Raw genomic sequence first — 25,688 nt, 5'->3', positions numbered from 1 at the left:
GCAGCTTCAGCTTCACAACCATAGCCATCCACAAAGACTGCATTTTGCAATTAGAAACCATTTCAAAGTGAATTTGCAAACTCCGCTGACAGCAAAAAAAGCCAGAGAGTTCCCAGAGCCAGGCCACCCCATGCCAGCACCCACAGAATGGTCCTTTTCCCCTCATCCCACAGCCACAAGTGCAGAGCACAGCACCAGCAGCAGAGCCTGTGAACAGGAGGAAGCAGCAGGCCGACCCCACAGGAGCCGGCAAGTCTTTGTCTGCTGCTAGAACTGCTCTGTAAAGCTCCCTGCTTCCAAGAGGGATGTGATGGCATCTTGTCCCTTTGTCCTACAAGCCTGAGGCTATCCCTGCCTCGTGCCATCTCAGGAAAGGCTCTTTCTGTCATTTTGGGTCTCTGTTCCAGTGGGGTTGTGAGTGTTTTGCAGTTTGGTACCTAGAAATTACTGACCTTTTTTTTCTTGCCTTGTTGGCATTCTGTCTATTAGTAATGTGTTATTTTTCCACCTGTATCTACTCTTATCTTATTCCTTAATGGTGGGAAGGGATTGGTTGGAAAGAAGGGGAAAGTTGCTCATTTCAGAGTGCCCATCTCTTTAAACTGTCCCAAACCAAGACACCATGTCAAAGGCTTTACAGATGAAAAGAGATGACATCCATTGCTCTTCCCATGTGCACCAATATACCCACTCCATCACAGAAGGTCACCAAGTTGTCAGGCAGGAACTGTGTTGGTGAAATTGTGCTGGCTGTCTGAAATCACCTCCCTTTTTCAGTGAACATATTTCAAACCACTTTTTTTCAAGTCTCTACCCTTTTCTGTAAAAGAAATTTTACCAAAACTTACCTCTGGGTACTTCAATTTTAAAGTTCTATGCAATTCTCGAAAACGACTGTACCGCCGAAACACTGTCCATGTCTCATCCAAGACTGTTATCTAGAACAGACAATACAGAAAGAAGAAACAGAAGTAAACCCACACAGTGTAAAATCCATGCAGTATACAAGGTTATAAGATTAAAACGGGCAGTTCCTAGTTGTCTTAAATCTAAAAACTTTTACAAGTTTACTTAATTTTTCTTTCATTACAGTGACAGAAATGTATTTAATAGGGAGCACTGATTACAAAGCAAAAAACACCTGAATGCATTTATTCCTTAATCCACCGTGGTTTGACAAGACATTAGAACATCCCCAATACCTTCTTCATGCAGCTATTTGACTCTCAGTATTACTATCAGTGGGTGTTCCATTAATGAATAAATAACATCCAGAATAAGTGTAGTGTAGCCTCTCAAAATATTCACAGAAAGTTAGATTCTTATAAGTAGATACTGACAATTAACAAATACACATTACTTGGACAAACAGAGTTCATTACCACATAGAATGGGATTCCAGTTTGTAGCGTAAAATATTATACCAGCTTTTAGTAGAAGATATTCCTTTAAGACACTCTTTGTCTGTGTCTTCAAAATGGTGATGAACATTCCATTTATACAGGAAGTTTTCTTAAAATAAACATAATTACTCCTGTGGATAGAGTGCATAACAACAGGAGCAAAGAGGAAGGGCAAACCAACCTTACCATCAGTTATTTGCAGAACTGAGATACTAAACACTGTTTGAAATTAGGTGACATTAATTAAGGACATTTCTAACTGGGCCATGAAAGTGTTGTGACTAGAGCATTTGACTTTTCAGACAAAAGTCAAAAGACTTTGTGCAGCTCTGGTGATCTAAAGCTACCAAGAAGCCTAGCTGCAGGGTGAGTGAACATTATTCTACACTGACTAACAGAGATGGAGAGAGTCAACTAGCATTGCTTAAAACTGAACACTGCTGCTTTTTTAATCAAACAGGTCTAAAATGTGGCATCACCCCTGTCTAGGTATGGTTTTATGCAGAAAGATAAAAAATAAGCAATTTCACAAAACACATCTCACAAAGACACAGGCTTTTTAATCTTAAAGTGACTCCTAAAATTACCAAGTAATTCTCTCACTACTGAGTGAAAAAAAAAAAAAAAAGTTATGGAGGCAAAGAAAGTTGCAATGGAGTAGGATAACTGAATAAGAGAAACAGAAATCAGAGCAACAAAGTCAGAAGAAACCAATCAATGCTGCTACCCCACACTTACAACAAACTCACCACTGGTCCACTCTTCCATCCCTACTGCCTTTGCCGCTGAATTTGGAATACAGATATTAGGGGAAGTGTTTTGAAAAACAGAAAATATTGCGTGTTTTATGACAAGAGGAATGAGATTTGGACTGGGCCTTTTCCTATTTTTACCTTAATTTTAAACTAAAGATTAAAGCAAACAAAACCGGCCTTCTCAGAACTTTTCACAAGCATAATAACATAGGTTCTTCCAGCATGTAACCACAATGAAAACTCATTATTTCTTAAAAAACTTCTCTTTCATCTCACGAATAAGCTTCACTGCTACTATGAGTCACCATCCCTGTAAGTGTTCAAAAAAGGATGGATATGGCACTTGAGGACATGGTTTAATGGTGAACATGTTGGTGCTGCTGGGTTGACATTTGGACTTGATGATCTTAAATGCTTTTTCCAACCTTCACAATTCTGTGATTTTAGGACACCTGCACAACGGACTACATTCCCTCAAAATATTGTTAACAGTGTCTCAAACTTTACAACTCAGGTGAACAGATTTAACATTCATAGGTAGATTTAACTAAAAAAAAATTAATAACTCTTCAGGAATATGCATGTTATATTGATCTCAATTAACCAATTAACCATCCTGTTCTGAATTATTAAGGCAGAGGACTGTGTGATTTCAACATTCGAGTAGACAATGGTCAAGTGTAATAGCTACTCATAAAGCAAAGATATTACTCATGCTGCATTCTTTTTGCTTTAATTCTGTCATTTAATATTTCAGAGTTGTGAAAATTTGATGTGATAATGCCATTTTTATATCAGTTTTATTTGAAAGGGACCTCTTTTTTTCCCAGGGGTTTTCACAGAAGAGGAGCAACCTAGCACAAGGCATCCTGGACTCCTCCGGATGCACAGCCTGGGGAAGAGCAGGCATGTCATGTTGGCTGTGCATCAGACAGCTGTCTAGGTGATAGGGTGACACCAAACTTACCCAAATCAAATTGCCTGCAGCCAATTATTTATTAGCTTTCTTCTACAAAGCTTAATAACTTGTTAGAGATGGACAGGAAGGAAAACAGCAAAGCCATGCATCTTTGCCGCTTGAGAACTGTTTTTTGGTGGCTTGGTTTGACCTGATTTGGTCCTTGTCATCTTCTTTGTTTACTTTCCAAATCTTTGTAATGAGACTTGAAGGTAATTACAAAATTTTACTGTTGCTAGAGCTGGCACATTTGAAAAACTAATTTTAATACTAAACAAAGTCTTAACTAGCCCCCAAAGCTCAGCAATAATGCTATTAGGACAGAGAGAATCAAATTCCACCTGTATAAAGAGAATTACAATGCACCTGGCATAACAACAGCATTTCTAGAATATGGCCTTTTACTCCTAAAACTGATCCAACAAGTCTAGGCTGGGATCATTTTCTCCCATTAAAAAAAACTGTATGAAAGACTATACGCTCTGTAGGAATGGGAGAGGGACATATGCAGGTGTTTTGAACAAGTAAAGCAATTCTGAAAAGCCCTTTGATTTTTTACATAGTTTGCTAATACAGTTACAAGTATTTTCTTAAGAACAAAAACAATATGGTTAAGTACATCTGCAAGATAGATTTTGGAATATTCTTATCTAGGCACTGCTGTGATCCCACACTTGCCTCAGAATTGTGGGTTGTTTTGTTTCTGTCATTCTCTCATTTCACCATTTCCTATGTAAAACCTATAAATCTGAAAGAAGATGTCACAGTCCTGTCTCCTTATCTTTTCTTCTCATGATGACTGATAGAAAATAACCCAGGAGACATTTTCAATCAATTGCACTGTAAAGCACATCACAGAACTTGTCCTCTTTCTGCTCCATAGCAACACAAGTAACACTATGACTGGGGGAGAAAAAAGCAATATTCCACCTCATTCTGAAAGTAATGAGAAAAAAACAGGAAATGCCTAATTTCTTTATCTAAGCTGGTTAAACTGTCTACAGTCATCATGAGAACTCATATTTCTTCATATTAACCTTGTTGAAACTGTTCCTCACACTAGGAAAACAGCATCTGAAAAGCTAGAAGTTTTCTAAAAACTTCTTATAACCTTTTTCTATTTTATTATTGAGGATATTAATCAGATAATGTTGACAGAATATTAGACTTCTTACTAATGTAGGCAGTTATGGGGCATGCATCATTTTCTAAAAGAACTATGCATCAATGAGAACTACCTCTGCTTTACTCCCACTCTGCAACAGTTCACCAAACTCAGAAATAAATTTGGCCTAGAAATGTGGACTTTTTGAACAGATTCAACACAGCATCTGGCTGAACAGAAATGCAACTGGATCTGAAGGAAAGCACTGTTCTAGGGTGCATCTGCCTGGATCTTTTCTTATAGAGCACTTCTCAGACATCACTAAAAGGCTTCGAAACACAAGAAAACCAGTTTTGAAAGAATATCAAACAGGATAAATAAACAGAGGAAACTCAAAACAATGAGAAAAAGATGAATGAGAATGAGAAGGCTTATCTACAACTTTCAGTATTGTTAGAGGATCCCTGCAGGGCTGTGCTTGATTACAGACTTCGTTGCCATCACCTGCTCTCAGGAAACCCTGCGTGTCTTTATGAGAGCTGGAGTTCCACCTTCCCTGCTGCCTTGCTGCTCCTTCTGCCAACCATAGGTACTGTCTGCAACCATAGGCACTATCCATAACAGATGCCAATGGTTTTATTGATGCAAAAGCTCTTCCCTCACTGTTTCTAGCACAGCCTTGTCTAAACATCCTGACACAACATGAAAGGAAGGGGGAAATACATGAATAGTTCTCTGGCATACTAATTCAGCTCTAACAGAAATATGGTTAGACCTGATTAAGGTATTAGTGTTTCATCATGTCTTTAAAGACAACACATAAAACTGTCACTCAAATGGAAGCTTTTTTGGAAATGAATCAATTCATACAGAATACTTAATAGCAGACTAGCACAAACAGCTCCATGACATATTCCTGCTGCAAAAGAAGGTGCTGTCTGAGCTCTAATAAATTATCAGTTTCTTCCTGTTTTGAATTCTCTCCAGTCAGTTCTTGTAGGACTCACTCAACATCTTTAATTAGGATCTGTCTCCAATGAAAGAACCTGAGTGGACAGAACATCCTGCTGGCCTATTCCCATACGTGTCTATATCAACAAGATGCTGACCCTGCAATAAATTATTGTTGGATAATATGTTAGGGTTGAAAGACCTATGAATTGACCATGAAGCTGCCAAGGAAAGTGGAACTCATTCTCTGTCTTCTGGCATTTAACAAAATAATCTTTACCACTGCATGTCACAAGAAGAAATTTCTGTATTTGTTATATACAGAAATTTATTATATTTGTTCCTCTGTATAACAATATGCAGGATTTAACTACAAACACAATGACTAGAAACATCTGTTGAAGAAAATACCTGAGATACCTAGGATTCACAGTTTTGGGGACTGTCTTAAAATTCAACTCAATCATTACTTGTGCTTTGTCAGGCTCCAAAGTGCTATGACACATAGATAGATCAGCTACCCATTTTCTTGAAAGCAAGAGGAACCTTGCTGAAGAAAGCTTATTTAGGACCTAGAAAAGGAATGGGGTTAGCAACACCTTAGTCCTTTCCCACAACTGACATATGTTTCAGATGACCTGAAAATAAACTTGAACTAAGTGAAGTAAGGTTGAAATCAGGAATTATTTGGACAGCTGACATGGTATTCTGACCTATGAGGAAGAGATTAAATGAACAGGTACATTTAGTCTCCCCCCTCTGCCATATTTTCTTGATTTTTAAGGCAAAAAAAATATACAAACCCAGTACTCCAGGTGTTCTAATTTTCTATATGTCCTAGGGTGATATCATGATGCTTGTATCCCCAGTTGTGTGTTCTGTTTATGCTGGATATTATATTCTGTGCCTTCACAACAGGCTCTGAGAGCGAAGGCAGGGAGAAGAAGCAGCACCAGAGTTTGTTATCAGCCTGCACTCACTCCTCCACATTCTGCTGGAACACAGAACTCCACTGTGTTGTCTGGGCACAGAGGGGGCAGAACAGGGCCCTTCTTTGCTTTTTAGTTAGTTTAGCTAGCTGAGGCAGAGAAGTTTTCCCTGGACTGGTTTTCTTTCCCTTTCCTTGGAACTATTCAAACCTGCTCCAGACCGGGACCCAGGGAGCAGCAAGAGCTTGCACTTTGTGGCCTACTCTGGGCAGCAGCTTTTCCCAGTGCTGGAGGGACTGTTAACAGAGCTACCAGCCACAGGAGAGATTTTCTGAATTTGTCATCTCTTCAGAGCAGCAAATTAGTTTTGTCATCTGGTATTGTTCATTTTTTCTGCTGGGGAGTGCATTGCCTGTTAAATAAACAAACAGGTTTTTGCCACTTCTCTGAGAAGTGGAACTGTTTCAGGGGAGTGGCCATGTGGGTTTGCTTTCTTGGGGGGGCCCTTTTGGAGGTTTTCTCCCAAATTTGCCCTAAACCAGGAATAACGGTAGGAGCTTCTGGAGATTAATACAGATCAAAGTAGAGCTGGGAGCTCTGCATGGAAAACATTTAAAACAGAGAAATTTATGGAAGGTCTGTGGATTGGAGCATGAAGCTAAATTCTGACTACAGCAGAAGTAATCCACTGTGACATAGAGACCTGGAGGGAAAGGAAAAAGCATTATCTTTTTCATTAGATTGATTCATGTGATGGAATGACTATAAGAAACATCCCCAAAACTGCCAAACTGCACACAGTCTTTCAACTGCTCCTTCATGCTAAGATCTTGTAGAGGCTTACATGGGGTTTTACCAATGAAGGGAGAATACCTGGAAAAGAAATCCACCAACATATTCAAAACAGAAACTACCTTTTTACTTTAGCCATCTTCACTAAATCACATGTGCTGAAAATTGAGTATAAGAGTCCTGGGGAAGTTTCATGTGCACTTACTCATCTCTCAGCATCTCCCTGGCTCCAGGCTTTCACCAGCCCCAAGAAAATCAAAGTTCAACAGGCAAAAGGAGCTATTCCACCCATAAACAGCATGGTATGTTTCAAAATGAAAATTTAATTAGCATAAACAAAGCTAAGACTGCCCATCTTAATAAAAGTCTTTTCAAAAGAGAGCACAGCTCAAAAACAGTCCTTTACCCCACGAGGAAGATCACTCCTCCACCTCACAACAGCTAATGAAGCATCTGGCAGGACATTCAGTAAAGGAGGCTGTCAGTTCTGGCTCCAATACCATGTACATCAGTTATGCTACACATATGTCCACACACATTGAGAACACATTTCCAATTAGACTTTAGATATTGGTTTGAAAAAACACTGGCTGCATACCAGAGGAAACAAAATTAATATGCTTTTCCCTGCCCCCCCCAGCATTTCTACACAGAAAACCAACTGAGAGTTTGGAGAAGCAACACCTTGGAAATGCAGAGTGGGAAGAATCAGAACAATAAAGAGAGTGTGAAAGGGATCAAGCCTTTGTCTTGCATATATGCAAAATACTTAAATAAAGCTTTCATGCTTTCATTTTTTCAGGTAAATATTTCAAGTCTAAGCCTTTTCTATAGCTGCATCTCAATAAAGGGCTTTCCTATAACCAATATGCATTTAATCCTCATCTCTGGAACTCTTCAAATCGAACTGACATTGGCTCTGGAACTGCTCACCTCAAGAATCTGGCCATTAGCCTCTTCTGTACAATCAACCCACTTGGAAAATACTTGTCTTTATAGTGTCCTATACTGTGCATTCTTCTGAAGTCTCTTATTTAACAGTATTGAGGCCACTTCAGAGAAAGAGAACCAAAAATTGCACTTAGTGGAACAAAAACATTAAAGAAAAGCAAATGATAAGCACTTACCTTTATTTCAAACTCATAGTGTTCATCCTTTCCCTGCCCACACAGGACATACCGTGGAATACTAATTTTAATTGGGTCCTTTAGGTCATCTGGATTTGCTCCCAGTGAACGACAGACCATCCGCTTTCATGTACATACCAAATAGGGAGAAGAAAGGAAAACCAAAATCACTACATAAGGAAAAAAAGAAAAGAACTTCACTGAAAATGAGAAAGTGTTCTTGGTCAGAGGAGCAGGCAAAGAAAAGGCAGAAGTTACCTCTAAAATGAAGGAATTATTTGAAAACAAAGTGGATCTTGTCTTATAAGCAAGCCCTAGCATATTTTTATGCATACAAAAATTAAGGTGAAGTGTATAAAAAATATTCCTTTATTTGAAAAGGCATTTTCAGCTTAGATATCAAAAACAAGGGAAAGCAGAAGACTTTTTATTACCTCCCTTTCAAAAAAAAAAATCAGTGTATTAATCAAGTTTTCACAGTTAGCTTTAACTTTTGTACATCTCTATCTTTTATAACAAATGTTTACAATATCATGCAAACCTGCAGGGGTCTAACCAATTCAGAAAGCTCTTAAACTTTAAAAGTTCAAATTTATTTTATAATTAAATAAGCAATCCACAGTCAGAATAGTTTCCTACTATTTTTTTTTTATCATATTGGAATCCCAGAAAACTCAACTATGATAAATTCACACAGTCTGGACAAAACAATCTAAAAATTTATTTCCATTGAGGGCTCATTCCTCTGACAACCAGATGGAGTATGTAACTCTGAAATTATGCCAAAAAGAAAACATTTTTGCAACTGAAAAGATTAATGCTCTGCAGTCACTATGCCCAAAAGTAGCATAAGCATTCAGAGTGAAAAAAAATAGAAAAACTGCCTTTAAGGAAGTCCTCTACTTGCTCCATTGAACATATTTGGTCTGAAAACCTTAATGAACTGGCACTTAAAAAAATAACAGCAGCATGAGAAACATAAGTTAACAACCAAAAAGATTGAAAAACTATCACTTCAAAGTTATGACTGTGTTATATATTTGTATTTAGCACTGCTATCCATCACTTGAGCTGTAACTGTATTTTCAACATTCATCTTCTTTATAGCAACTCCTGGTGACTTCCAGGACACATGAGACGGTGTAGGAGCTGGAGAAGAATTTGAAACTCATTCATAAACACCTCTGCCTGTTACAGAGAGCCTTTTGACACCATCATGGCTCTCAAGAAGAGAAGGCTGTTATTACATTGCCAGTCAATTATAAATGACAAATTAATTTCCCTTAGCATTAATAAAACAAAGAAAGTGAATTTTTATTCCACTGAATTAATCTAGAGTATATTTACCACAAACTTTTTCTTTTTATTTTTATTTTAAGAAACCATAAAAAAAGTTTGTTTGAATGGAAAAATATCTTCAGCGACCTTTTTCTCACAAAAAATATTGTCTCCTGTCCATTTTGCTCTTCTGTAATTACTGCCCACATTACTAGCTTTTCAGTTAAAACTCGTTTCTGGAGCACTGAAATGTAAGCTGCTCTTTCCCTGGGGGAAAAGAAGTTAATTCCCCTGAAAACAACATCATCTGTTCTAAAATAGCAGTAAAACCGTAAAGCCACTCTTAAAGCCACCTCTGTCAACGTGTAATTTATTGACAGTCATTTTCAGAGAACTATTACAAACAGCTAATAGAGAGGAAAACAATCTCAAACACGAAGTGTTGAGGAAAATGCACCCTAATGCATTAAATAATGCTTTGATATTCATAAACAATGATCTTTATTTTTACTTCACATAGTAAGAATAGTAGAAATATTAGAATAAAATATACTGCTATGAATTTTTTTTTCATGAAAGTGCAGAGTATTCATTGAGTTAATTTTTTAAAAAGTACAGAAGAGAAAAAGCGTTATTGGGAAACACAAAATGCACAAACATTTAACTTTGGCGTATAATCAGAAAAAAAATTGGTTTCAGAAACTCATTTCCTTTAACAGCCTTGATCAAGACAGTTCTCTCAGACAGTGCCACTCAATGTTGACTTTGGGCAATGCCCAGAAGAAATGCCATAGTGATGTCAATGAGGAAGCCACTTTTGAGCAGGACTGACATGATGATATTAGTCTGTCTACTCATTTGTGTACACATTCTTTAGTAAAAAAAACCCACCGTACCTCAAAATAACATGACAGATTTTGCTCATTTCTGGACTTCCTTAAGGAAGTAAAAATGTAACAATAAAAACCCCCATAACTCTTTATCCAAACAAGTGTTCATCCTTCCAGACATAACTTCCCTACCCAATACAAGCTATTTCTTTTTAAATCCCATGTGAGTTACATTATCATGTCCTAACATATGGTAAAAACAAATGGGAAATGTTCTTATACTAGGAGAGAGACTGAAATCTAACTGTAGTGTAGTGTAGTAGATTTCACCTCTGAAATTCACCTCTGCTTGGCAATATGCTTACAGAATTTAGAATTTCAGATTAGATACCACTGTTTTTTCTGCCAAGAACCATCTTCCTCAAACAAGGCAGATGGCATATTCAAGCAACAGGATTCAAAAGATATTCAGCTCCCCTTACAAGGGAAGAAACAAAAGATAGGAGATAACAGCTTATTTATTATTCCAACATCTGACAGGGCTAACTGGTAAAATACGCCTCATCCTAAGCTAGAGGAAAGCCTCGACTAATGGAAATATTCCATTAATGTCCAATAGCCCCATTTTTTCTTGGGATGTAGTAATAAAAAGACTGAAAAAAGCAATCTCACAGCATCAACAACCCCATCAGTAAGCAAGCAGAGAATGATGAAGTAAGGCCAAGACCATTACACGGACAGAACTCTAGAGTTAAACTCACTCCATCTGTCAGGCAGTGTCCCCAGTTGTCAACTACCTCGTTGGAGCATGAGAAACGTGCACACAGATGGTAGACCCCAAAACATCTGTCTTGCCACAGCAGCATCAACAAAGGTTGAAATGCTATTTAAAGCACAACTCCTTTCGACTTGTGACAAATTTTGATATGAAAGTGCAATAAACCTTACATGTAAAACTCTGGAGAAGAAGAGAATTGTCAATAATTGCACATATAAAAGCTGTAAATATCTGTAGTATTAAGAGCATACAGTGAAAGTAAGACTTAAAAAATCTGCAGATGTTTTGAAATATTGAGATCAAAGGTATGAAGTAAATGAGGAGCATGAAAAACAAAGATTATCAAAAAGATTAAAGAAAAAACAATCGAGGAGGAATAGAGAAGACATTAATGAAGATAGATAGTATATGGAAGGAGCTAGAAAACACAGCCAAAATGGAAATCATAAGACAGAGCTGTAATTATAGTTTTCATCCACCTACCATCTAACATAGAAGCATTTAATTTCCTCACTTTCCCAAGGAATTGTATGTACAGCATATCAGAGATACACAAAATGCAAGCACTCAATTAATAATTACTATTGCTTAGATGTGTTTACACAGTCTGTGGTATTCCCTTGGAGCTCAAAGGTCCCTTTCCTCTATTGATTAAAAAAAAAAGGGGGGGGAGGGGAAGGATTTTATCAATAATTATTAGCCTTTTATTTTGAATATATCTAAACTTATTTGGATTTCAATACCTAGGCAAATGCATAATTAGCCAAATGGCTTCTTCACTTGAACTGAATGTTAATTTCCAGATTTCTGAAGGGATATGCAAACTGCTTTGAAGAATTGATGGGATGACTGTCAGATGAGTATTTATTTCTTTTTCACAGTACTTAGAAAAAACAATTCCTGAATCAGGTCCAACCTTGTTCCTTTTAGAAAACACAAGCTCAATTTTTGTGCACTTCTCTTTGTCTGGCAAAACTGCACAATGGATATCATTCAAGCTGTACAACCAAAGGCTGTCAAATTGTGATTGCTGGCATGAAGCATCCAAAATGTTAGGTGCAGAAAAAAAGATACTATTTTCCTTTAAGAGACCGCTATGAGTAGTTGTAAGAACAAGGTTCCTATACACAGTCCACTTAGCACAGTCTGATATAGACAGCAGTACATGAATGTCACCTAATGAAGGTTTAATACTTCCCATATTTTCATAGAGTAAGTAAACCAGGTCAGCTAACTCAGTTTGAAATTTACAGGGCAATTGTACTCCACTTGAAAAAACTAATTCATTTACATCTGAAGTCCAGTCCAGTGAAATCTGCATCAAATCGTTTGAGCTGGTGATTTATATAAACATCATCACCCAAACAATCAAACTGTAATAATCAAACTTCTCATTATGTCACTGCAAATTCTTTGAGTGAAGTGTTTGTTATAGGTAAATATTGTGAGTAAACCATTTCAGCAGAACACAGAAGTCGAATATTCCATCCAGCAAAGCCAACTTGAATCTCCTTTATAGTGCTGATAGGAACCTCATGAAATACTGGCAAGGAACTCTGGCAGGTGCCTTGTTCAGTTGACAAAACAACAACATACAGAATGGAACCACACAAAAGCAAGCAAGCAGGTCCCGGATCCAGTTTTCTGCAACTGCCAACAGACACCTTTCAACTCCTAAACCCTAACAGAAATCTGAAGCACAGATGAAAAATTCCAGTACCTTTTCCAGAGAATAGGCCTGAAGTTTCAAAAATACATCAGGAAAATGCACAAAGTTCTGTCTTAACACTAAACCGTTTTCTAGCTCTTTTTTTTTTTCCAATTGCATGTGAATTCTTCAGGGGATTTTCTCACAAAGGCATCAGAGATCTCCATGCTTATGCACATTGTGAGAGCCTCTTGCACAGAGGATTCAGGCTGAAAGACATTTTCAGTATGAGGCTTTAGCACCATCACTAGTGTGAGATATGTCTTGATTCATGCCCGACTTGAGGAACACATTTACTTGCGAGTTTCTTATAAATGGCAGATTTTTTATTAATGATATTGCTTGGGCACATCTCTTACTTGCATCACACAAACTTCCTAACTCCTTAATTGCTGCTGACCAGCTGACTACTAGTATCTTTGTAAAAGTAGGAAAGCTGACTGAAAAAATATCCCAAAATGGAAGTGTGTTCTGGTCTTGCATCAAAAAAAGAAGCTATTGACTTAGAAGAAACCAAATCAGAGGCATTGTGTGTTGGAAGCTGAGAATTACTAGATTGGTCTTCAACTATTGGCTGCACTGTCTTTAATGGGCTGTTATCTTTATAAGTTTTTGTTCCAGAATGTACATTAGACCGAGAAAAGAGAAGGCACAATATGCTAAAGCCAGTTTGCTCATTAGCACCCATTAAGGATCCTGCAGAAGACATCTGTTTCAAGTGGGAACAATCAGATTCAGTTCTTGAGCTGTCACAATCTGGAGAAGTAATTATTTTAATCATCAAAATGATTGAAATTTTCAACCTTGTGGAGTGAATAAGCCACATTATTTAAGTCATAACTATGTAAAGAAGTAGATTAAACATTCTGATACAGAACATTCTTACTCTTTAAAGTATTGGTACCTTTAGAGTGAATTAAACTACTTCTAATGCCACAATGACATGCAAAGCTCTCCTGCTCTGAGTTAAGTTATGCCTTCATTCTGAAATGCCTTCTTTGATGTACAAGGGGAAGAATGTCTTCCAGAACTGGAGAATAAATCCAGCATCTCTGTATATGCCTTCTGTCTCTTATGGTCTCTTACTCCTGCATTTTCTCCACACAACTCCATCTGGAGGCACAATTGCCATCTTTAGACAGAAATGGAAAGCCACAGTGTGGCTGTCACTGTTGACTTTTCTGTTAAAAATTCCAAAAGAAGAAAATAAAAATGTCTTTGTAAAATCTTCTGACCAAAACATTTAACTGAGGATTGATTTTTATTAGATTTATACAATAATTTAAAATTGGTACAATCTCTCTCAAAAAACCCAAGAGCAGTGATTGAGATCTGATTAAGGAACAGTTGATCTTTTCAACCCACCCCTGCTTTTTCTTTGTACAGTATCCATTTCACTTGGTTTATATATGCTTTACTCAAAACACCCAGGAAAGTCAACAGGCAATGCAGAAACTCATAAGCCCTCACTTTTTTTCCCCACACATGCACAAAAAATGTAATCCCATACTAGCCAACAGAGTGCAAAAAGTCCAACACAGCTGAAAACCAACCATATAAAGTCAAAAGAAGTACAAATTTGAGGTGTTGCAGCCCTCCCATTGTTACAGTTTACATCCATGAAGGTTCCTAGGATTTACTCACCAAGACAATAACTGTGTTACAAGCAGCAGTTAGACTACTAAATATGGTAGGAGGGGTCTAAGCCTCAGTTTAAAAATACATAAATACATGTAGGAATCCTTCAGGACACACACAGCCTGCCTGGTTCTTCTTGCTGCCGTACAGACACTCCTACAGCAGTTCATTGTGAATCAAAAATGTTACGTGTATTCTGAATTCAGACAATCATTGAATTAAATGAATTTAATTTAAATTTAATTTAATTAAATGCTCATTAAACACTTTTCTCCTCTAAAAATAATGAAAGGAATACTGTTCCAAATTCAGAATCATGGCAAAACAATGAAGAAAGATCCACCCTAATACCACACCTTTCAAACAAGGAAAAGCTAGGTATAATCTGAAACAAAATCACTTTGATTCCAGCTGGTAAGATGCACTGCCATCTCTGTTAGCCATTAATCTTGCTGTGAATTCAAAATTCTAATTGTGCAGCTAAACATTATGAAATTTAATTACAGGGCATGCCATAATTTAAGACAACCATGTCATTCTGACAAATTATGACTTACCTCATACTTCAACTTGCGCTGAACAGTGCTGTTATTGTGCCTCTCATTATCCTAAGCACAAAAAAAAAGGTACAGGAGGTTATTAAAAAGTGCTTTTCTTGTATAAGTTAATTTAAAAGTATTAGAGGAAGAGACATTATAATAGACAAAAATAACAATCAATATTTATTAAACAACTGGCTTAGAAGTCAATCAACCCACTCTTTGGATCAATTAGGTTACCAGTTTTTGAATAGGCATTTGTTTGTAAGTATGAACCTTAATTTTCATCAGTTAAATCTTTTCTGACATAAAATGACGATTTGATTTGCAAACTTCTTACTGTCATTTACACACTCTTTCCTGCTAAAAAAAACCCCAGAATACAACATAAAAACACCACTGGAAATAAATATATTATTAAAATTTAAAAACTTATATCATACCTCATTTACTCTTTACATTTTTTAAAAACTTTTGGTAAATTAAGAGTAAGTAAACACAGGAAAACATAGAAATTACTGAATGACAAAACTGAATCAGTGGATAGAAATGATCCATTGAAGGTCAGGATCTCCCACCCACTTCTGCTCACCTTGAAACTTTCTGTAGACCGGGACACACTAACATCATTATCCTCAGCTTTATGGTGAATATTCTGGAGCCTTCTCTGCACTTCTTGTTCAATAAAGGCATTTATCCTTTAAGATACAGAAAAGTGTGTGTGTGTATGGAAAAACAGTATTTTCACATAAAAATCAAGACAGACTAAAAGGCTCTTTGAAATGCTTTTAACCCTAAGTACTGCACAGCTCTTAACTGGCAGGCTTAATGTTAGACCCGTTTTATCCCACCTTAAAGAAGGAACACTGACTTTTGAACAAGTGTTCATCTAACAGGTAAAGGTTAAAAAATTTTTATTAATTAAACAAATTACTGGACCACAGGGTCAACCACTGCTATGACTGCAGCTCTACACACAAGAGGCAGTGAGGGTACAAGTGATGAAGAAGAAAGAAGGCTGGGGTTGCATCTTTAGTAACTTAACAGTTTGCCTTCACTGCTGCTGTGATATCAGCAACTTGGACTAGCAAAGGTTTGGTCTTCAAACAGAAGGAATGTTCCAAGAAGTCATACTAACAACTGCCATGTGTAAGTGTAACAAGGGAGAATAAAGATTTTAGTGATGCCAGGCAGCTATCCTATTAAAACAAAGTTTAAGACAATTAAATTTACTTTGTTGCCATAAGCATATATGAAGCAAAACCATATAGACAAGTAACTGTAAACTCAAAACCAATTTAAATACCTTTCAACCTACAGTTTCCCAACCCTGTATTCTAAAACAAACTGTACAGGAGCAACAACTGAGGCTATTGGCTACTTACAGCAGAACATCAATTTTATTTCCAGACCAGTCTTCCAGTACAATCACAGTATTTAAATCAAATTCAACCCTGGCAGAATGGTCTTTCAAAATATTTCTTTTCTAAAGCTATTGTTTGCATTCCATTTCAGGAATGCAGATTACCTACCTATCATCAACCAGTGGGGCAGCAGGTGTCTGTGCCTTTGTTGGGCTGGCAGGGGAAGTGCTGTGGGAGAGTCTCTCATCTAATATTCCATGGTTTCCTTTCTGAGCTCCATCACCCTCATATATTTTTTGCTTCAGCTGCTGAATTTCATGGTCCAGGCTATAAAGATATTGTAACATGTAATTTGCTTTGGTTTAGAGTTGATTTGAATAGGTCTGATAGGAAGCAATGTGCCTACCACTGGTATACATGTACATAAGATTGCAGATACTAATATTTATGAAGGTTTAAAAATCATTATTGTTCTTTAAGCACATTTAGACCAGACAGCTCAAAACCACATTCCAAGAGTAGTATTAAGTCAAATAAAACAACTTTGATAACTTCCATAGCAAATCTGCACATCAAATATTAACTCCTAAGAACTAACCTATCTATTAGAATCACATTAATAAATTCTAATTTTTACAGAACTCTATCAATGACCTTAGATATTATCTTCCAGTGTGAAAGTAAATGAAGAAATGAAGGGGTAAAAAATGAAAAACTCAAAATACAGCACTAATACAAAAAAAGCCCCCAAAGAAAACTAAAACATTGATGTGGCAAAACTTCTCTATAAGAAAATCTTTAAATTGTGTACTAAACATGTACATTTTCCAGTTGTTCCATCTGTATGTATGTTTTTGAAAATTCACTTAGAAAACAGACATATAGTACTTATTGTATATATACAGCAAAGAAATCATCTCTTGAAACCTCCTTGCTTTCTTTAACAAATAAATTCAGTTCCACCCAGATTTATGCACAGAGTACAACATGCAAAATTAGGTACTGTGTTTCTGACTAAAAATGCCTAAGGCATTTTGTATGAAATAAGAAGCACTTATTGCAATATTCATCATATTACAACAAAGTAATCTTTAGAACACCCTTTTCACTTGTAAAGTAGCTGAGATTAGATTAGTAACACAGTAATAATCTTCCCCATTTTCATTACAATTTTTGTCTCCAAAAGTAATTCATTTTCTAGAGGTTACTTAGAAATCAAATAATAAAAGTAAATAAGCTCTTGCTTAAAACAGGAGAAACTATGCAAACCTGGGATTCTACCACTTCTGGTACAATTGTAAATATCTAAACTGAAATGCAGTTCTATATTCTATCCTGGGGGTTAAGTGAGAAAATTAGAGAGATGATGAATGCTGCTGAGGCTTAGGTTGAATTGTTCACTTCACTTTTAGAGTGCTTTTTGCAGCACTGCCAGAAGCCATCTATTTCTTTTGATTAGCAGCAAAACAATCTTGTGTCCTGAGGGTAAGTGGATGAAAGATGGCTGATGTATATAGGAAAGTGTTTGCATCCATGGAAAATCAATTTAACTACAAAAATCAGATTTACATTAAAGGAGCAAAGCTCAGCTCTTGATTTGTAAACATCCTACAATGACAAGATATTACTTATTTAGCTGCAAACTCAGCCTTGTGATGCATCCACCAGTGAGTACATGGAACTGTGCCCTGTCACTTGCCTTAAAGATGGCTCTAAAGTTTATGTTCATTCTTTATGGCTTTATGTTCATTCTAGTGCCCCAAACCTCTGTCAGTAAAGCCAAAATGTGTGTATATATCCCAATTAAAGTTAATCTCAAAATTATCATTTTGGGAGTAATCCCTGTTGTCTTGGGGTGATCCACAATGATATCAAATACCATAATTATCTGTGGCCAGAAACTGTTACTGTGTCTTTAGGATCCTGAAGCTGCAGACCTGGCGTGCAGGCATTTTAAAAAGTTCCCCACCTAAAAGGTTCCCCACCTTTTCACAGCATGGTATTTGCATTGCTGACTGCTTGGTCTCTGCTTAGGCAAAGCCTTTTCTTTTCTTTTTGGTTTGTTTCTTTTCTTGGATCAGAGAAACTGCAGTAGCAATGCTTGAGCCATCTTGAGAACAAATTCTGCAGCCGCTTGTCCGAAAACCAGGGGCCATCCCACCGGCAAAAGTGAAGCGGAGCTGCCCGCTCCAGCCCAAGCCGCTGCTAACCAACGCCAAGCCTTGGAGAGGACACATTTAGTGGCTTCAGTCCAGCTGCCATGCCTGCTCTGCTGTGCCTTGCCGTGGGGAAGCTCTTCACCTGCTGCTGGAGCTGCTCCGTGAGGCTCCTGCCCTCCCCAGGCGGATCTGACACCACCTCGTCACCGCGCCTTGCAAAGCCCGAAGCCGTCCCAACAGGCCCCGATCGGAACGCGTATTTCGGGTATTTCGGGTCTGTCTTTTGATTGAGTGGCATGGTGAGGTCTAGCAGTTCGATATCTAGCAGTTATTTTCTTTTTTCCCCCCTGCCTATTGGCATTCTTTTTCTTCATAAACTAATGCTTTTTCACTTTCTGCTATTAGTATTAATTTCTTATTGGTGGAAAGGGATTGTTGGAACTCTTAAAGGAGATAACTCATTCCAGAGCATTCTCCTTTAAATTATCTCAAACCAAGACACCTGTAGGTTAAAGAATTTTGAGCTTCCATATGATTCAAACAAATAAAAACATTGTGATGAAAAAAAACATTATGATGAACTTGTATAGCACTGAAAATGATCATTTCAATTAAACATTTTCAGATAGTAAACTGATTTGAACAAGAGCACATCATTACATAATGGGATCTAGATAAACAATAAGAAACATATATAATCCATATGCTTACTATGGCATCATATACTGTGAAATGTAAACTCAAACACAAGAGCAGTAAGTAGCCTGAAATGTTTAACATATTCTCATGTATCTTTAGATCTTTTTCTTGCCTCAACATTCACAAAAACATACTGAATTGAATTATTCAGGCCCATGGGCTATTCACTGAAAGACTTCAAAGTTTTACTTAGATTTTGAAGTAAACAAGAAAAAAAAAAACAAGGAAAAAAAAAGAGGAAAAAAAATCTTTTTACTTCCTTGGTATCTTCTCCAAACCTCAGTTTTCTGGCTGACAACATATTTTTTCACTTATCACACAACTCTATTTTTGTGGAACCTCCAGTTGTTTATAGCTCACTTTAGTCAAGTGAGATGCTTGGTGTAGAAAATGAGACTTTATGTTCACAATTGTGGAAAATAATGGCAATATATACAAAATGATGAATCAGTATTGAAAATGCATAACTCAAACCCAAACAATGTAGCTACAAATGTTGAAAAAATGACCTCTACACAGTCTATATAAAGCAACTCTTCTAATAATGGTTTAAAAGGAATGGAATACAGAAGAGCTCTTCAATCTGCCTTCAAAAGGCAAGTTTCTTCTTTTAGGTGGTTTTTCCACATATGTTTGAAGGGCTTATGAAAAAATATTCAGATATATTAGTGAAATATTTGAAAAACAGATGACAAATGCTACCACAGAAAAAAAATACCTCATTTCTTCCCTGACAGTCACAGGTTTTAAAGCTCCAGTATAAGCAAATCAGGTAGCACATTTAAAAATGGCAATTCTGCACTTTTTCCATACTGCAGGGATTGAACACATTAATCTTAGTGAATTTCTACTCAGGTCAAAAAAAACCCAAAATATTTCTTCCTCTTCTTCCACAGAGAAAGATCCTTCCCTACCTGACTGACTTTTCTCTGAGCCTCCCATATTTAGGCTAAATGTTATGCAACATATCTTGAGTATAACTGATGACATTGCTTCTGTACCTAAAAGGGATTGTCACCACACTGGGCAGTATTAAAGCCTCTGTGTATTTTCCAATAAGCTTAAAAAGCAACATCAAATTTTACACGGATATAGCTTATTTTTATTTAGCCTTGAAACCAGGGCTACTAAAAAATTAAACATTTACCCCCATTTACTTTTAATGCCAGAAGGGTTCAGTATATCACCAGTTGAGAGGGACACTTGGTAACAGTCTCCAAATCTTGAATAAACATCTAACTTGTTACTAATAAAGAAAATAAAACGTTATACAGAAATAATTTTAAATAAAAAAGTTGTTAGTGCATTTGCTGTAAGGGAAGAACATAAGGATGTCTGAGCTTTCTACGTAAGTAAAACAATTTAAGTACTATGATGGCTAATGCAAATAATATCCTGCTGAGGATGGGATAAGTATCCAAACATACCAGAACTTCATCAGTGAGCAAAAATTCTTTAAAAAGCAGTAGAGTTACAGTTTTGGGTAAACTACTTGAAACCCATGAAGAAACTCAAGTACTGGGACACTGAACAAATTGTGCTCTCAACATCCAAGGTGTAAGATTATTCCCCTTTTGTGGACAGGTTCTGATAAATGGAAGGTACTGCAGCACTCACCGTTCTCGGTCTTGCTCAAGAGCTTTCTGTTCAGCTTCCAGACTAGCCTGCAGCCCTGCCTGTTCACCACAGCTGTTGTTCAAGGTGGCCAACTTCTGTTTCTGCTCTTCAATTTCAAAGTCTATGGTGGAACGACGCTGCAAAGCAGAATGCCTCCTTTCTAACTTAGCAACAGCTTGCTCCAGTGCCTTTCTCTGCTGCTTTTCCCTTGATTCAAGGATTTCTTTTTCCTTTTTCCGAACCTTTCCTTCCTGCCGGGCTACATTGGCTGCGAATTCAAAGGTTTCTTGTAGTTGCTGCAACTGATTTGTGCTAGCCCTATACTGGGCAAGCTGCTCTTCTTTTTCTTCTATTTCTTTCTCTATTTGATAGAGAGTATTATCTAACCCTAGCAAGCCCCTGTCAAGTACTTCAGAAGCTCTTTGTTTTTCCTCCAGCAGAGCTGGCAAATGATTACTCTTCAGGTACTCAAGCTGGCGTATTTTAGACTGGAGCCTGTATTCCACTGGCTTTATCTTGTCAACTTCTTCAGCCTTGAGTATGGCATCCATAAAGTTTTCATCATCTCTCTTGAGATTTATATGTTCTTCATGTGCAAATTTTAAGTTCTCCAGAGCTCTTTTTTCATCTGCTATTTCCTTTTCTAGGTGATCCATTTGTTGAATTAAATCTTTTTCCAAAACAGTCAGCTGTTCCAGCTGTTTTCTTTTAAACTCTACAAAATCATGCAGTGCTTTTTCAAATTCTTCATGGCTTTCATCACCTTCAGATCGGGCTTCCTTGACTTTCAAAAAAGATTCTCTGATCTCTTCAAGATTTCTTCTCTCTTCTTCTAGTCTTTGGACATCCCCTCTCTTCAGGAGCTCTATTATGACCTGCTTCTCTCGAAGCTGTTCCTCTAGGTGAGCCACCAGCATCACCTGTTCTCTTTCCTGTTCTTCAAGTCTCTTTTTTTCTGATTCCAGCTTAAGGTACTGCTCATCTTTTTCCTTTTTCAGTTTTTCTAGTTCACGAAAAATCTGCATTTTCTCTACTTTTTCATTATGATTAAGTTCTTGTAGTCGCTGCAACTCCTCTTTGACCCGGGCAAAAATTTCTTCCTGCTGCTTTTTCTTTTGAAGCTCTATCTCCTGTTGTTCCCGCAATCTCTCCTCTTCAAATTTTTCTCTTTCAGCCAGCAAATCCTTTAACCTGCTTTCAATGTGAACACTTCTTCGTTTCAGACTCTCCTCCTGTTTTCGTATTTGCAGCTGAACTATTTCTGTCTCTTTGCGCTGTGACTCTACTTCTTGCTGCATTCTTACAAGTTCTGCTTTGTCAGATTTTTGTTTTTCTTCCATCTCTTCTATTTGTTTCCTACAGTAAAACATTTACATGAAGTTAAAAAGGTTTGGACTAAGATTTTTGACTATATATAACCATTTATTTTTTTAATAGTTTTGTTTTGCTACAGGTTAAGATCCTTCATTGCTTGGAAATAACTCAATGCATGAGACAAATCAAAACGAGATTCATATAGTCTGTGTCAGTATAAAAAGCTGTGGATATATAAAGTTATATGAAGACATGTTATATAGCACTTGTGTTATTAAAAAATTAGACTGTATTAGTTCTGTCAAATCAAATAAAAATATTAATAGAACATATCCATGCACACAGTGCAGAGTAAATACGTATTTTTTTTACATACATGTATTCTCATGCACAAAAACTTGTATAGAAGGACTTGATTAGCAATTTGCCTCACCAAATTTAAGCCAACAGATGAATTAAAGCAATGTTTTCACTTATGTATTTCAAACTGAATTACTGATAAACAGGATTGTAAGATTTGACAAATTATTATGTTCTGTGTAATCTCTCTTACTTAAGGGTTACCATTATCTCTATACAACTAAAGACAACCTGCAAGTCAACTGGCTATTTTGCCAGAAGTCAGAAGAATTAAAGTAAAGAATTAAAGCAAATCAATTTCTGCAAAATCTGAATTCAAATTCCACCAACATAAAAAAAACCCAGTAAGTATCAATGATCCCGTGTAGCATTAGTTGCTGAATAGTATCTTTCAGTGCTTCAGAGCTTCAGGATTTTTCTGAGTTTACTTCACTTAGTCCAACTGCATAAAGAGCTCTATCAAAATGGAGCACACCATCTAAAGCTGAGAAGGCAGAAAGGTTTTCAGCTTTTGAATCTAATCAGTGCTGAGATCTGTAACAAGGCACAGCTATCACTTCCATAGTCTTAGCAGCTATGATGAGCCAAAACAATAAACTCAGTTTGCCAGCTAATATCAATGCTTTCTTTTGAATTTCAAACCAACTTGCACATAATGTTCTGAAAAGCATGATTGGTATGCCTGTTCCACACCACAATTAGATATGAGAAAAACAGAATATAACACATGAGTCTCTCCTATCACACTTCAATCCAAAGACAAATAAACCATAAAAAAAGAGATATGAATTAAGAAAGTAATTTGCCATCTTTTAAAGTAAAACCATGAAAATAAAGAGCAAGGGTAATTAATATATTGTATCTGTACAATCTATCCAGAGTTTCTTTGTTAAATATCAGCTCCAATTCAGCTATTCAGGATTGTCTGCTTGCTGAATAACACTGTGATTCCAAATTCATGATGCAAAAGAATTTATAACTTGTATATATAGACAAACATACACACATGAATACCACAGAGAACATGTTACCTTTTACTTTCTAATTTTTCAAGCTCCTCTCGTTGCTGTCTCTCGAATTCTAGCCTAATTAAAAAAATAAAGAATATAGCAAAAAGGTTGTTTCTGAGTATCACAAAAATAGGAAGACATGATGCAATTTTCTGTCTGTTTAGATGATAATGATACAAATGAAGTTTTGTAAGACTACTTCTTACAAGAACAGAAAATAGTTCCCTCATTAAGGTTACAAATTAGGTATCATGCTGACATGAGTATAAATAGAAAAAAAAATAATTTCTGGGGAAAAAGTATTCAAAAAGTAAAGTGAAGCAAGACATATAATGATTAGCATAGCCTCTGTGAGTTAACTACATGCAGACATGGCAATCAATACACAGAAATGTAATTTCTCTACCTTAGACAGATAGGTCCTTTTACAGGGAAAAGACTGCCATGGGAGGCAGGGGGAAACAGAGTGATCAGTTGAAAAAGGAATGGATAGAAAAAACATATTAGCAGTACAGAATACTTTAAAATCAACAGCACTTTGTTTTATTGGAGGTTAAATTGGTTAGATTCATAGAACATTTATCATATTACATCTCAGAAGAAGAATTCAAATAATTATTCTTTCTAAACATTTTTCAAATGCCAATGACAGCTAAAGTAATTCTCTTCATCCTATGGTTTATTAACTTATCCATTTCTGAGAAGGGAAAGGGCTGCAAAATTACAGCAGTGTGTGCTAATAGTTCTGCCATTTCCTTCTAAGAAAAAGAAGAAAATCCCAAACATTCCTAGGATGTAATCAGTGGGGGTTGAAAAACAGCCCCAAACAGCATATTCAAGCACAGAACACAATTCAAACCCATTCATTTAAAAGATGTTGAGATTTTAATGCATTTAGTTTGACAAGGTTCTGAATAAGCATGGGAGAGTAGTTTATGTAATTGTTTTATATCAGCTTTCATTACAGGTGTACACAAGTATTTTTCTTCATTTCGTATGAAATATTTATCTTTTATTTATGAAAATTTTTAATAACAAATACTAAAAAAGCAGAAAGAACCTATATATGGATTAAATTACTCAACCAAATACACACACATTCAGTTATTTCAGGCTTGTTACAGCATAAGGATATGCAGGTTAGTGAAACAGTCCATAAATATTGAAAAAAAATGCAAGACTGCACAAGTTAACTTCAAGTTTATCAAAAACTGCAGCTTAAGACATCGTCACCACAATTATATACATAGGTTTCTAAAAATAAGGAATCTTTAGTATTTCTTTTTCAAGTCATATAAATGCATACAACAAAAAGAAATTGCCCTTGGAAATATGCAAATATTACACTAATAATGTAAATTTACAAAGCTATTGTAAAAAAACGTGATTCCTGCATGTTCAAGAAGCATCTTTCTAATGGCTGCAATAAGGGAGAATTACTACTTTTACAAATTCCGTATTTCATTTTCCCATATTTCTCACTAATTCATTTCAAAAACTGTCTTCTACAATCCCTAAGTGATTAGCCAATGTAGATTTTTATACCCAGATCCAGGCATTCCAGCTTTCATGTAACTGTCTCACCAAGAGTCCCATCACATTTGCATTAAACTAAGGTGGGCACTTTACAGCACAAGGATAGATGACAATAATTTAGTATTTTTAATTTGATCACAATTGGTGCAGCAGCAATGCTGCAGAAATCCACAAAGTGGATGCAAAATCCAGAGAGTGCTGAAAGGGAACAAGCAGCAATCTTGGGGGCTTTCAGGAAGCAAAAACTTAATCCAGGGGTTAAGATGTGCTTTGGGTTTTATTTCCCCTTTTTTTTAATTAAAGCTATACCACAAAATTTCTCCCTTTGGCTGTGATCTGCTATCTGAAATTCAGAGCTTTTAGCTATCACTTCTTCCCTAGGGCTTGGCTGATAAAATGTCATAATTATTTCAGTCCAAAATAATATAGACCCTGGGGAATATAGCTCTGGCTTGTGGAAACGCAGGTTTCCTTTGGGCACTATTTGATGTAGACCATCTTTCCTTAGACAGGTGGCAAAGAGCAATTTGACTGTCTTCCCATGCTTTGTTAAGCCACAATGAAGGAAAATGTTAGATCAGCTAACATAACATGCAAAACCCAGAGCAAAACCTTTTGGTGTTTTGACTGTCCTATAAAACACATGTTGGCAGATATATTTTTTATAAGCGTAAAAATGGTAACTAGCTTTTGACTGAGATCTAATACAGAGAAATGAACCATCACAGCAATCAGTCTGGTATAAAAACAGATCGGTGATTAAAAATTCTCTGATCTTCTCTTCGAAGAATTGTCCCTAAAACCCTTAACAGTGGTGTTATGACAATCAGTTTTACCT

At 36.6% G+C, this 25,688-nt stretch overlaps 1 protein-coding gene across 11 annotated transcripts in view; it reads right to left on the bottom strand.

Annotated features, from left to right (window-relative positions):
• Positions 1-25,688, bottom strand: part of KIF16B (kinesin family member 16B) — a 141,018-nt gene that overhangs the window by 41,891 nt on the left and 73,439 nt on the right. For 8 of the 11 annotated variants that reach the window (XR_008430087.1, XR_008430089.1, XR_008430088.1 and 5 more), the window contains exons 18-24: positions 23,336-23,389; positions 20,631-21,986; positions 16,324-16,482; positions 15,384-15,489; positions 14,810-14,860; positions 8,021-8,143; positions 849-938 (exon numbers count right to left, since the gene is read on the bottom strand). Coding sequence is in view for 4 of the 11 variants with exons in the window: in XM_053938744.1 (XP_053794719.1) it covers positions 849-938; positions 8,021-8,143; positions 14,810-14,860; positions 15,384-15,489; positions 16,324-16,482; positions 20,631-21,986; positions 23,336-23,389 (1,939 nt within the window). In the remaining 7 variants the exon portion in view is untranslated. Of the gene's footprint in view, positions 1-848; positions 939-7,826; positions 7,946-8,020; positions 8,191-11,482; positions 11,551-13,518; positions 13,796-14,809; positions 14,861-15,383; positions 15,490-16,323; positions 16,483-20,630; positions 21,987-23,335; positions 23,390-25,688 lie in introns of those variants that run through there. The other 3 variants (XR_008430092.1, XR_008430093.1, XM_053938747.1) reach the window with 3 other exon arrangements.

This window comes from Vidua chalybeata, chromosome 3 (genome assembly GCF_026979565.1).
Source record: "Vidua chalybeata isolate OUT-0048 chromosome 3, bVidCha1 merged haplotype, whole genome shotgun sequence".
Lineage (NCBI taxonomy): Eukaryota > Metazoa > Chordata > Aves > Passeriformes > Viduidae > Vidua > Vidua chalybeata.
The sequence above is the reverse complement of the archived record's forward strand: the minus strand, read 5'-3'. Positions and strand labels throughout refer to the sequence as shown.